General features: G+C 38.8%; 1 protein-coding gene across 2 annotated transcripts in view; it reads right to left on the bottom strand.

The window, feature by feature from the left end:
* Positions 1-12,159, bottom strand: part of ZNF277 (zinc finger protein 277) — a 60,375-nt gene that overhangs the window by 43,765 nt on the left and 4,451 nt on the right. For both annotated transcript variants that reach the window (XR_003400387.1, XM_026868241.1), the window contains exons 2-3: positions 5,132-5,330; positions 1,894-1,982 (exon numbers count right to left, since the gene is read on the bottom strand). Coding sequence is in view for 1 of the 2 variants with exons in the window: in XM_026868241.1 (XP_026724042.1) it covers positions 1,894-1,982; positions 5,132-5,190 (148 nt within the window). In the remaining variant the exon portion in view is untranslated. The remainder of the gene's footprint in view (positions 1-1,893; positions 1,983-5,131; positions 5,331-12,159) is intronic.

Genomic DNA, 12,159 nt, shown 5'->3' with positions numbered 1-12,159 from the left:
CAAGAAATTATGTGATTGGTGAACTGAAGTAACCATTATTAAGTCTTTCACAATTTTAAACTTGCTAGATTTCAGCTTTTCCAATCTTTTCACACAGAAGCCTGAGAAGTCAGACAAACCCCCTGATTTCTGAGCTATCAAATTTGAAGGAGTGTTTTGCCAATTATCAGGCCTAGCATAAAGGACACAGCCAGCATAAAGATGAACCAATAACCAAATTGTATTTGATGCAAAAGGGTCAGTACATGGGTGAGCACTGGGGGTACAAACAAGTCAGTCAGATTATATATAATCAACATCAACCCCACTGACCCCAACAACACCACCACACAACCAACAATGGGTGGAATAAATGGTGAAATGCAGTCTCCCAGAGAAGGGATGGGAAACAACCCAGTCAACAAGCAAAATATGTAACACTAAGGAAGCCACATACTGAATCTCTACACAGCCCACATTTACAAAAGCCAGACCTGACTGGAGCCCAGTTCCAGGGAGGCAGAAGGTCCTTCCCCAACAGGGAACTCTGCAAAGTGCCTCCACCGCACAGACAGACACTGCCCCTTCCTGCAAGGGGTCCCAGCTTTTATCCCCAAGTGGGACACCTGACCTTTGTTTACTGAATGTGGGACACCTGGGGCTCATTTACCCAATGGCTCTCCCTGCAGGGCCGGCCGCTCCCTGGAGGGAAGCCTAAAGGCAAACTCACCCCCTCTTTGTGAAGGGCTGTGGGAATCACCCATATGTCAACCTTAACATGGGGCTTGGGGTTGAAACCCCAGCATTTCAAGGAGCTAGCCATTAAAATTAACAAATTTGTTAACAAACAAATTACAAAGTATTCTCTGTCCTCTGGAAGGGCTATTGATGGTTTAGGATTCTGTCAAGCTCTGGAATTCAGGCACTTGATTTCTAATTTTCAAACTGAGTGTTGTTAAAATTTCAGAAGCAAACCCTTATATATATGTAAGAGAAACACAGTTATGGTCTTTAGAGTGATTTTCATGTTTTCTAGGATTATTTTTCTTAAAATTAGTTTGAATAATTAAAACAATTTCTTTTCATCCCTTTTGTACTCAGTTTTCACATTCCACCCACCTCTGACACTAGCTGCATGCATTTCTTCCTCTCTTTTCAGCTCTCTATGGAGAACTAAAGATGCAGGAAAGACCTAATGTTCTTTTACCTGTGTTTAGGTAAACTACATTTTTCTATTAGAAAAAGGGAAGCCAAAGAAATGCACCAGCTACTTCTGAGAAGAACATTTCCTTTGCAGTCATCACTGTCCTTATGATGGAATGTCCTACTGTGCCAGAGCATCAGAACCATGAAGTATGGTCTTTGGTCTTATGTTGGAGCCCAGAAAATGGCAGTCTTTGTACTCCTACTGTGAAGATACTGTCTTCTAACACTCTTGGGGCAGTAAGCGTTGTGGCAGGAGAATGGAAGGGTGATCATGGCCCTGATGTCCAGGAAGACTTAGCAGCATCAGTGGGGGTAGTGAACAGGGTGAAGCTGGAAAAGACAGCTCCCCAGGAATGTTTCTCCACGTTTCTGGAAGGACTGTCACCAATTATTTATGCAGTGGATCCCAAAGCTTCCCCAGGTACAATGTAAGCAGCACTGCTTCTAGGCCTTGATTTTAACTGGCCCCAGTTTGGCAGTGCATTTAAGCATGTATCGAGCTCATCCTCGCTCAGTACAGTGCTGATGCACATGTTGCAATCCTTGGAAAAGCTAAGTTTAAATATGTGGTTAAGAGTTAAACATTACTTCTGTGGCTTTCTGACCTAGTGTCAAGATTACTTCACATTTGGCTGAACAAAGCAGCAGTATATGCCAAAAATTATCACATGATCTGGCCAACAGAGAGTAAGCAAGGAGCATACTTACCTAATGGTGCTTCTGAATTTGTTTTTATCACACTACAAAAGTCTGTGATGGGCTGTTCTGCAAACCTTTTCTTCCAGTACAAGATGTATCTTTGAAAATAAGGGGAACATGATTACTGAAAAAGGAAACATCAAAAAAAGTTTAATAAACAATTGATTTGCTCTTGTTTTTTTCCATCCTCTAAATTCTCAAGTGTTTTGTGCTTTTATTTAATTCCTGTCTCTATTTTTTCTTCCTTCAATCTTGTTTTCAAATTCGTTAAATTAATTCATCTTCATTAAAACTGGGTTTAACTATCCTGTCAAAGTGAAGAACAGATCTGCATTGTTTTACATAAACACTGTGACCTATTCACATCTTCAGACAGAAGTGCCACTCAGATGCATCTTTACTGAAAAGATATACTACAGAGTACTCTCAAATTCCCCAAATATTGTGCTCTGTGTTCTGCAAGATGCAGGCAGGAATCTGAAACTCAGTAAAAACACCAACTTGTCAAAAGTGGGGTTTTGGCAGGTCTCCTGTGGAGTTACAGTGAAAACTGTAGCTTGGCAGACAACTAGAAAGACAGAAAAATGAAGTCCCCAAACACCCTGGGGGTGGGATAGCAGACAGAATAAGCAAAGCTCTAAACACATCTTGAAGGTTTAACCCATCAGCTACAGTTGTTAAAAAACATTCTTGTACTATCATTGTTTGTATTACGGCAGCATCAACAGACCCCAACTGAGATTAGTTACCCACTGAACTAGAAGTTACTGTCTAATGAAGAAGAAATCATCACCTTCAATTATATGATGAAGGGAACCATGCAATCCTTGTGCTAATTATTCATAATCTTACTGTAAAAAAAAATCTGAAAATGCTTAAGTGCATACTTACATTAATACTTGTGACTCATATGCATGATATAAATTATGGGAGAGTTGGTAAGGTAAAGGCTAACTATTCAATGACAGCTCCCTATTGACATGTCATCAAATTCAGAAAAGAATCATAAAAAATCAGTTATCATTATTTTGAGAACATTTCTAAATAGTTGCAGCTTTTAATACTTGTGCAATCTAAAAGTTTACTTGCCACAACTATCACATCCTGTGGTGGTTCATATTACCTCTATCTACCACATAACTTATATATTGAGGACTTCAGCTGCATCTGCCAAGGAATTCGCACATACTTGTTTCTGCTAACTGACACAAAGAGGATTAACCTCTGGTACAGCAGACAGCTAAGCCAGCATGTATGGCTGAAGCTCATTCAGAAGCATCATTAGGTGTCAGTGAGAGGTGAGCACTTTGTTGTTCCCCCACTCCACTGTTTATAATGCACAAGGAAACAGTCTTGCTGCTACATAAAACAGGAAGTCTTACAGAATAAGTCATCCTTGAGCTTTTAGGACATCAATGTGCAAATGAAGGGATTTCAAGATGTCATTTAGTCTGCCCCCTGCACTGAAATAAATGAACACTGTATGGACAAACTCACCTAACCATAATCACCTGTGTCATGAAGCTTACTGTTAAGGGATTTCATATTGTAAGACTTAACTCAAATAACTGATCATCACATAAAGCCAATGCCTTGTCATACATCCAGGGACAGAGAATGAGTGATCAGTGTCCATGAATGATTGTGTCATCATGCAGTGGAAGCTTATTCCCTTTATCTTCTTCCCTTGCTCTCACGCCAACTTATCTTTATTCTTCCAAGTTAAAAAAAAGTTTTCCACTAGCATTGCTCTTCTCTGGATTCTCCACTTCTTGCAGCTCTGTCAAGAAATGTCTTCTTAAGACTGATTGTAACTTGTTGCTAAGTATAAAAACCCCCGATGTTTTCATCATTGTTTCCCTGCATTTCCCACACTTTAACACCTCAGATTATACTTCCTTTTTTTGTGCACAGTATTAGACTATTTTACTAGCATTCACTATAGCAAATAAAAGAAGGCATACTTCAGAGTAACAACTCCTAGCATTTCACATCCTGGGGCTACTTTCTATGAGATCTGGCTACCTTCTGATTGCATTAGCAGCAAAAAGAATCTACATGGTCATTTTCACAAAAAGGTGATTTTAAAACACATTTCTTTTAATGGAGAATAATCCCCCAAGCACACTTAAACTGGTAGTCCATAACCGAGCAGCTCTGATCACTTTATTTATCTGAAGAAACTAGCATTATCTCCAAAGAACATTGTCTTCTTGTTCTGCCTGCTTTCAGCATAAAACCAAACAAAAATAAGTATCAGTTTTCAATTTTAAGCAACATCAAGCTCATACATCCAAATAAGGCTTTATATGGCTGACATTTTTAATCCAAAATTTCATCTTAATATTTCATTTTTTTGCATCTTCATAGACACAAGTTATTGGCTTTGGCTGAGTAATTAATCACAGAAAACCTACGAGAAAACTCCTTCGAGTTGAGAAATCATCCAGCTAACATTTAAACACTGCAACAGATCTATCTACAAACTGGCAGGTACCATCTAGCCTACCGCCTGGCCCATACATTACTGTGTGTGAAAGCAAAATGCCAAGAAAGTGTCTAGTCTCTGAAGTTACAAGCCAGCTGGGGCCATGCCAACTATTGGAGGAAGTTAACAAAGTCAAACATGACCCTGCTGAGATGATCAATGACACAGCTGTAGGGGTCACAGTTGTATGTAGATCACAGTACTGTAAAGTATAGTTAAGGATTAAATGTGATTTCTATGGAGAAATACTGGCATCCTTAAAATAGGGAAAATGAATTTCATCCCAGAATGTGAGAGATCCTGTACTGAGCAGCTTCTGCATACAATACACAGCTTTAGGACATTGTACAGTGGTAGAAATAATCTTGTCCTATATGAATAAAACCCAAAATTATGAGAGTTGATTGTCTAGAATGTGCTTATGAAATAAACAGCTTTCTAATTTGTATACAACTTGTTGATTAGTGACACGACCTGAAAAGTCCCTAGGATATGTCAAAGAATGTCTTAACACAGGAATTGCCCTGTATTCTAGTATCAAGTTCCCTGGTCCCAGCAACATCTAGGGGATGGGGAGTTGGAGGGGGACAGGAAAACAACCTTATGACTCAGCAACAAAAAGCTCATCAAATAGTAATAAAAATCACCCTGCAACACCCCACTTCTTTTAAAAGTATTTTAAAAAGATGATCTCTAGTTTTCTGAAGTTTTCTATATCTGCACACATACACACTCATTTTAAACAATATAAACCCTTACCTTCTAAAATCTGCAACCAGTTTCATATCTGCTATGACAAGCTTGTGTTCAATAATCATGTGCTTCAGGAGCTGGTTTTGTTCAGCTAAGAGATAGCATTCTTCACAGAAAATACATGGCACATAGGGACAACTTTCTACAGCAGCACCACCATCTGGACTTTCCGGCAGAGACAGAGGCTCCAAAATACACTCTGTATCTAAAATAAGTAAAAAGAGTAATTAATTTTGACTAAGTGAACAAATTACATCTCTTGGAGTACTTTTGGGCAGTACATGTAAAACCTGTTTTGTTAGGTCCACTTTTGTTGCATGGATCATTCCAGCAACAAGGTGCTTGGAAGCAAGTCGAAAGCATTACTTCTAAGAAGGATGGTAGGAGGTTAACATAGGACAGTTCTCAAGTATCTGCTCCAATTGAAACTCTCAGATGACACCAAGTCAAACAGACACAAGTGCTCTGCTTATTAGTAAAGGAAGTTTTATGATGAGAAACCTACTTTTCTTCTCACTACCTAGTCTACCTGTGGATATGAACCCAGCTATGCTCTTCACCACATTTCTCATACTATCAGGAAGGCTTTAGACTGTATAGCACAAACTGTTTTGTATGCTGATTTCTCCTAATTATGCTATCATTTCCTGATTAACTCTTGAAGGTCTGTATGCATCTGTCTTGCCTTTTTTTTTTTTCCCCATCAACATCTCAGTGTTCTTTGATAAAGGAAGACTATTCTTGATAAAGATGACTGTCACATGGAAGCTTATGCCCACTGCAACACTTCCTAACTGTAGATATTCTGAGGAGGGGCCAGCCATGCCCCATGTGGGAAGGTCAGTGGCCCATGTTTGTATTACACTGCACCAGTCAGTCGTAGGTTGCTCACACAGAGGTGAGTCACCAGCTTATGTTCTCCAGGTTTGCTGCTGTTTGTTCAACAAGTGGGTGGATTGCACAGTACTGCAGTAGTATTGCAAACAAGTAGACTGACTCAGGGTATATGTGTGTCCCCCCATTTAAGCAACAGAAGTGTAAATTCATAAGCTCTTCCACTGGTATAAATTAGTGTAATTCATTAAGAAACACTGTGTGAACAACAGATTTCAACAGCTGACCCCATCAGCCTAACTAAATTCCAGTTCTCCAGAAAGAAACCACTGTGTTCATTTTCCAAACAAATAATATCTCAGTCTTTGATAAGGGTTTATCTTGGAAGCAAATGCCAATTTCAGTATGTATCTTTGATTTTAGCTACATCCATTTTGGATAGCAAAAGGAGAGTAAAAGCAAACAGAAAAAGCTCCACAATAGTTCCTCACTCTGAGGATGAGAACTGAAAAGAAAACATCATGGGCCTTCTTGGCTCTGGTGATATGAATTTAAATTGTGCAGCAGGAGAATAAACTATGTCCCTGGATCCTGCAGCAACATGAACACCTCTGTAGAAAAACGAAATTTCATGGAATTACAGAATGGTTGAGGCTGGCAGGAAACTCTGAAGGTCATCTGGTCCAACCCCCTGCTCAAGCAGGGCCACCTAGAGCTGGTTGCCCAGGTCCATGTTGGCTTTTGAGTATCTCCAAGGATGGAGACTCCACAACCTCCCTGGGCAACCTGTGCCAGTGCTCAGTCACCCTCACAGTGAAAAACCCATTTCCTGATGTTCAAAGGGAACCTTCTGAGTTTCAGTTTCTGAAAATACCCGAAGAATTAAGTAAAAGACCTTCTCCTAAGTCTACTATTTTTGTCATGCGGGAATTTAAAAACGTGTACAGTTAAAGGAAGTTTAATTAACTATTTATCAGGCAGAAGAATCAATGTATGACATCTTTCACCCTATAAAATTCACATATATGCATTATCTTCTGGCAAACACACCAAATCTGATAATCTGGTACCACGTCCACATAGCAAATTTGAAAAATAATTTAAAAATTCATAGCCATTTATCATTTTTTCCTAGTAAAATAAGCTAATGGGGCAGTGCTGTACCCCACTCTCCATAAAGACTTTGAAACAAAGGGATGGAGCTTCAGAGATGGACCTGGGAAGCTCCTAAAGTTCTGTGACAAATTTCTGTTCAGGTAAAGGAAGAGGCACAGCGAGGTGAATGAGACTCTGCTATCCACCACACACATGGTTCAGCAGTGCCTGGCCAGCCATGTAGTGCTTCAGAGCAGCCCCAGTGTGTGCCCATGGCTGTCTGACAAGGGTGCTCCCAGGGACTGAGGGTAAGCTGGAGCCTATAGTGAACCACAGGTGGGAGAGGGTACAAAACCATAGGAAATACATCTTCATTGGTTCCATGCTGCTCCTGGAACAACATATCTGCCCTGTACAACTGTTGAGGCTTGTACTTAGGATATCTAAAAAATAAAACTTGCTGGAAAGGCAGTGACTTGGCTGAAGACTGATGGTTGGGTTACACTGAATTTAGTTTATCCCATAAAACTAAGCAGCATGGAGAGATGGAAGCACACAGATGATGGTATTACCTGGAGCAATACAACTGCTGTTGACAATCTAACGTTTCTCCTCTCATAATTTTACCTGCACTTCAGCCCATTCCCATCCCCCAGACACTTCTTTATTAAACTGGCATTGTATAAATGGTCCCATTTTTTCCTACTTTAACAATAGCAGATGTGACACTAAGCGCTAAAGCAATCCTCATGAAAGGGTCAGTTTTCCTAAGCAAAACTGATGTTACCTGTAAAAGTCTAGGTTTATGCATTCTTACAGTCAATATTAGTTTGTAGCCTGAAGAATCACTACAACACGTTTAGTGAGAAAAGTAGAGCAACTTAATTTCCTTTGCAATTGCTGACTCTCACTGATGCCAAGAGAACTATGAAGATACTCTTGTCAGCCAGTTCAGCTCTGCCCAGCTACACTACTTTTTGTTCATTTTTGGTTTAGGTCTCTTGCAATGACCTATTTAAACATTTAAAAGTCCAAATAAACAAGCATCTATCTGCCTCAACAAACCAACTTTCCAAAGATAGGTATGTATGGCAGGAACTGCTACTCAACATAGACAGGGAGCTGATACAGTTATTTAGCATGAGTACTCAGGAACAGCAATTGTTTGGGCTGGAAGAACAGAGCTGTTAATCTTTAATTGTAGTAGCAAGTTACTGAAAGGAATAAACTAGGCTGAAGATTTTTTTTGCTGACCAAAGACAGTAGATAATATTATAAGAGATAACTTAAATATAGAATACTGGCCCAGTGTGGCAACTGCAGAAGGTTATGCAATTTATTTCAAAGGCACTTAAAGGAGGAGGTGAGGGAAAAAAGAATCAATGAAAATATCTTTGTACTCATCTGATGCAAAAAACACTGAACAAGAGCATAAATGCACAGAGCTGAACAAAGATGCACAGCCTTTGGCATGGCACTTAATGGAATAACACATAACACAAACATCAAAATAGTACAAATAAAGCTAAGCATATTATTGAAATCTCTGAAGAAACAGCTAATTTTGATTCTGTATTTGGAGCAAAGTGGCCACAGGTACTGAAGAAAAGCTGTTAACTAAAGCACAGCTAAGGGCTAACAGGGAAACAAAACCACTCAGACTGAGTTCTTGGACTCCACCAGGACTCCTACATGCACAGACACTCAAAAATGAAGGGAAAGTATTGAGCTTTCTCTTAAAATCTACCGACACAAGAAAGACTTCACATGGTCAGATGAAACACCCCTCAAGTGCCCTGGCTAACAATAACAAGAAGCAATAACCTAGGGAAGTGTATAAAAATAGGGCAATCAAACAGTAATCACACAAATAGCATAGTCTTCCATAAATCTGAGGGTGGAAAGTTTAAGTCACTGGCTATATGAGTACCTCAGTTTAAGAGCATTTTACGGGTTTCTTTTTTCTCCATGGATTTGCCTCTGGACTGTTTGAAATTGTCGGTCTTTGAACACCTACATAAACCTTCAGCAACATTTCATATTCTCCTAATGATCTTTCATTCCCTGTTGCCCTTGTTCAACTCTGCTAGTTTTGCTCTACCTTTCTTCATGTGCTGGGGCGAGGGGTGGCTTGAAAATGCCCAGGAGTGGAAGAAAATGGATTTCTGAATCAGCACATTTTTTTCCTTAATTTCTTCTCTATTTCTTTTTTATTCCTAGCATTTTGCTTGCTTTTGTGATCACTGAATTAATCACTGAATTACCTTCAGTGATTTCAAAATTTCAGAGAAGTTGTGAATCAGATGTTAATGTACAAGACTCTGGACATTTTCTTTGTGTTCACTCCCATGTGTATTAGTCTGCACTTGTTAACATTGAATAACTCTTTCTTTGGTCCTGTTCACTCAAATACCATGAGATTCTTCTGCAATGCTTCAGCTGGCCCTCCTGCTTACCACTTTAGAAAAAAAAACAAGTGTATTAACAGCAATATTTATCACCTAACCTCCTTCCTATTTGTGTCTGTGGTGAAGAGCACAGAACCTAGCTCCATGTGACAACAAAACCCTATAAAATCCATCTGCTAAGTTTCTGTCAAATCATCCTGTCACCACTGAGTTCTCCTCCTCTGCCTAATGGAAAACCAGCATGACTGTTATACAAACAGATATCCCAAAGGTTTCAACAGAAAGCCCACCGAACTCAGGAACTAAGAAAATCCCTCTCTCATGCACAGAACTGACAGTTGACACCATGTTGTTTAACAGGATATATAAAACTGTGGTCTTTTACAGCTAATTCAGAGCTAAAAAATGTAGATTAGTAGAAAGAAGAGACTAGAGGAAAATATTATTTGAAAACAAAGACTAAGAATTATACCCAGTTCTTCAGGGGAAAATAAAATTAATACTTTGAAGATATTTGACAATGAGATGGTAAAGAAAAATATTTGGATTACACAAATCCAAACTCAAATTCAAAATTAGAATAAGCACTATTTTTTGTTATAAGCACCCACAGGTTACATAGTGCAATGGAATCCTGATCCCTGCATGGGAATGCTACACACCATTGCAATAGTGATAAAAGAAAATGAAAAAAAGGCTACCTGATACAGAAATTACATGGCTTTAAGTTTTGTTATAATACAGACTAGTTAATTTTGACAGCTAATGAAGCAACAGGCTCAAAATGGGTTCATATTTCTTACTGGAATATTTTTAGTTTTGAGTACAATTGTTCTCAACCCAAAACTAATGTTAGTTTGCACACTCAGTAAATATTACACCCAGACAGTTATAATACAGACTATAGCACTATAGGCAATGTACTCTACCTGCACAATCACGCATGCAATTATCACAAAGCAGTATGCCATGTAATTTTATTGCCAATACAATAGATGTGAGTACCAGAAAGAAATGGAAGGAAAGATTTGGCATTTGAAGGTGAGTTGTACTGGGTCTGGCTGAGCTGGAATTGGTTTTCCCCTATAGCAGCCCTCATGTGCTGTGTTTTATGCTGGGAGCTGGCAGGGTGTTGATGGTGTTGTGGCTCCTGCTGAGCAGTGCTTACACAGCACCGAGGCTCTTTCTGATATTTCCCCCAGTGGGACGGGGTGGGCAAGATCTTGGGAGGGGACACAGACAGGACAGCTGACCCGAACTGACCAAAGGGATATTCCAGACCATGTGACGTCTGCTCAGTATAAAGCTGGGAGAAAGGAGGAAGGGGTGGGTCACCCTTGGTCCTCTGAGGCAACCACTACGTGTGTGGGAGCCCTGCTCCTGAGAAGGCCCCACATCGCCTCTTCATGGGAAGTAGAGAATAAATCTGTTTTATTTTTTTTTCTTCTGCATGCGGACCTTTGCTTCATTTTGCTTATATTAAAACTGCTTTTGTCTTACCCACAAGGGTTGGTCTATCTTATTTTCTTTGCTCTCTTTGCCCTGTTGAGAAAACAAGGAGAATCCTTGTATAAAGAATTATTGATCTGTACTAAATAATGATAACAAGAAGTAGAGAGTAAACTAATTAACACATTTTATGTAGCAATGCCAGCATAAAAGATACTAGGTTTAATACAGTAGTTGTTATAGGCATCGCAAAGATAAATTGTGGCAATAAAGAAGTATTACTGTCCTTATTAAACACACTATTAAGACCCTTTCTTTGTGGAAGAGCTAAGGTCACAATCATGGTAAATGGAAATTAAGATATGCCTATTTCCAGCTTGCTAATGTTTGAAGAGGAGTTAGCAGAACAGTGGCAGTAGTAACATACACAAGCACTAAATTTGTGTACAGATCTTTACTTATGACACCTTCCAGTACGTATTTTTAAAAAATTTAAAATTACAGTCTTGATTAGCTGAGCACAAAATTATACTTTTTTTCTTAAAGTAGTTAGTTTTCATGTGAAAACAGAAAAAATTTAGTCTTTATACCACCAATTTAAACCAGCATTGTTTTTGCTCTATTGTAATGCCTTTGATATGCCTCTATATTAAATAGCAAGTTAAACAGAAAAAAAAGCTTATTTTTATTAATTAGATTTGGGTGGTAAGTACAAATGAAGAACCTAAATGATGACTTGTCCTTCCATTTCAAATTCTTGTGTTGGACATTTTCTTCCTCTTCTTTGTAACTAAACATTCTGAGTTTCAGGCTGCATCCTTTATAGTCTTTCCAGATAATAGTGTAAGGTTTAATCATTGCTTCTTAATCCCTGATTTTAGTACATTATGTGGATCTCAGCTCTCCATGTCTACAATGTCATGTGATCACACTAAACAAGAAAAGGTTGGTATTGTTTACTTCAAAAATATCTTTTTTGTTGAAGTGTCCTATTATTCTGGAGATCAGTATAATAATTCATACAAGCCTGAGTGATTCATAAATATCGAGTTTTAAAATTAAACGTTTAAGTACAGAGAAAATGTCAGCGAAGACTACTGAGTATTGAGTACCACTTCAGAGTCATCTTGATTTGCTTTATTGCTTTTCTATTAAAAAAAAAAAAAAGTATAAAGACGCAGTTCTTTATAGATGTTCTTTAAAACAGCCTCCATGTATTTCTGATCTACAGTTCTCATCTTGCAAATA

Source organism: Athene cunicularia (assembly GCF_003259725.1).
Source record: "Athene cunicularia isolate RWA chromosome 1 unlocalized genomic scaffold, athCun1 chr1_part2, whole genome shotgun sequence".
Lineage (NCBI taxonomy): Eukaryota > Metazoa > Chordata > Aves > Strigiformes > Strigidae > Athene > Athene cunicularia.
The sequence above is the reverse complement of the archived record's forward strand: the minus strand, read 5'-3'. Positions and strand labels throughout refer to the sequence as shown.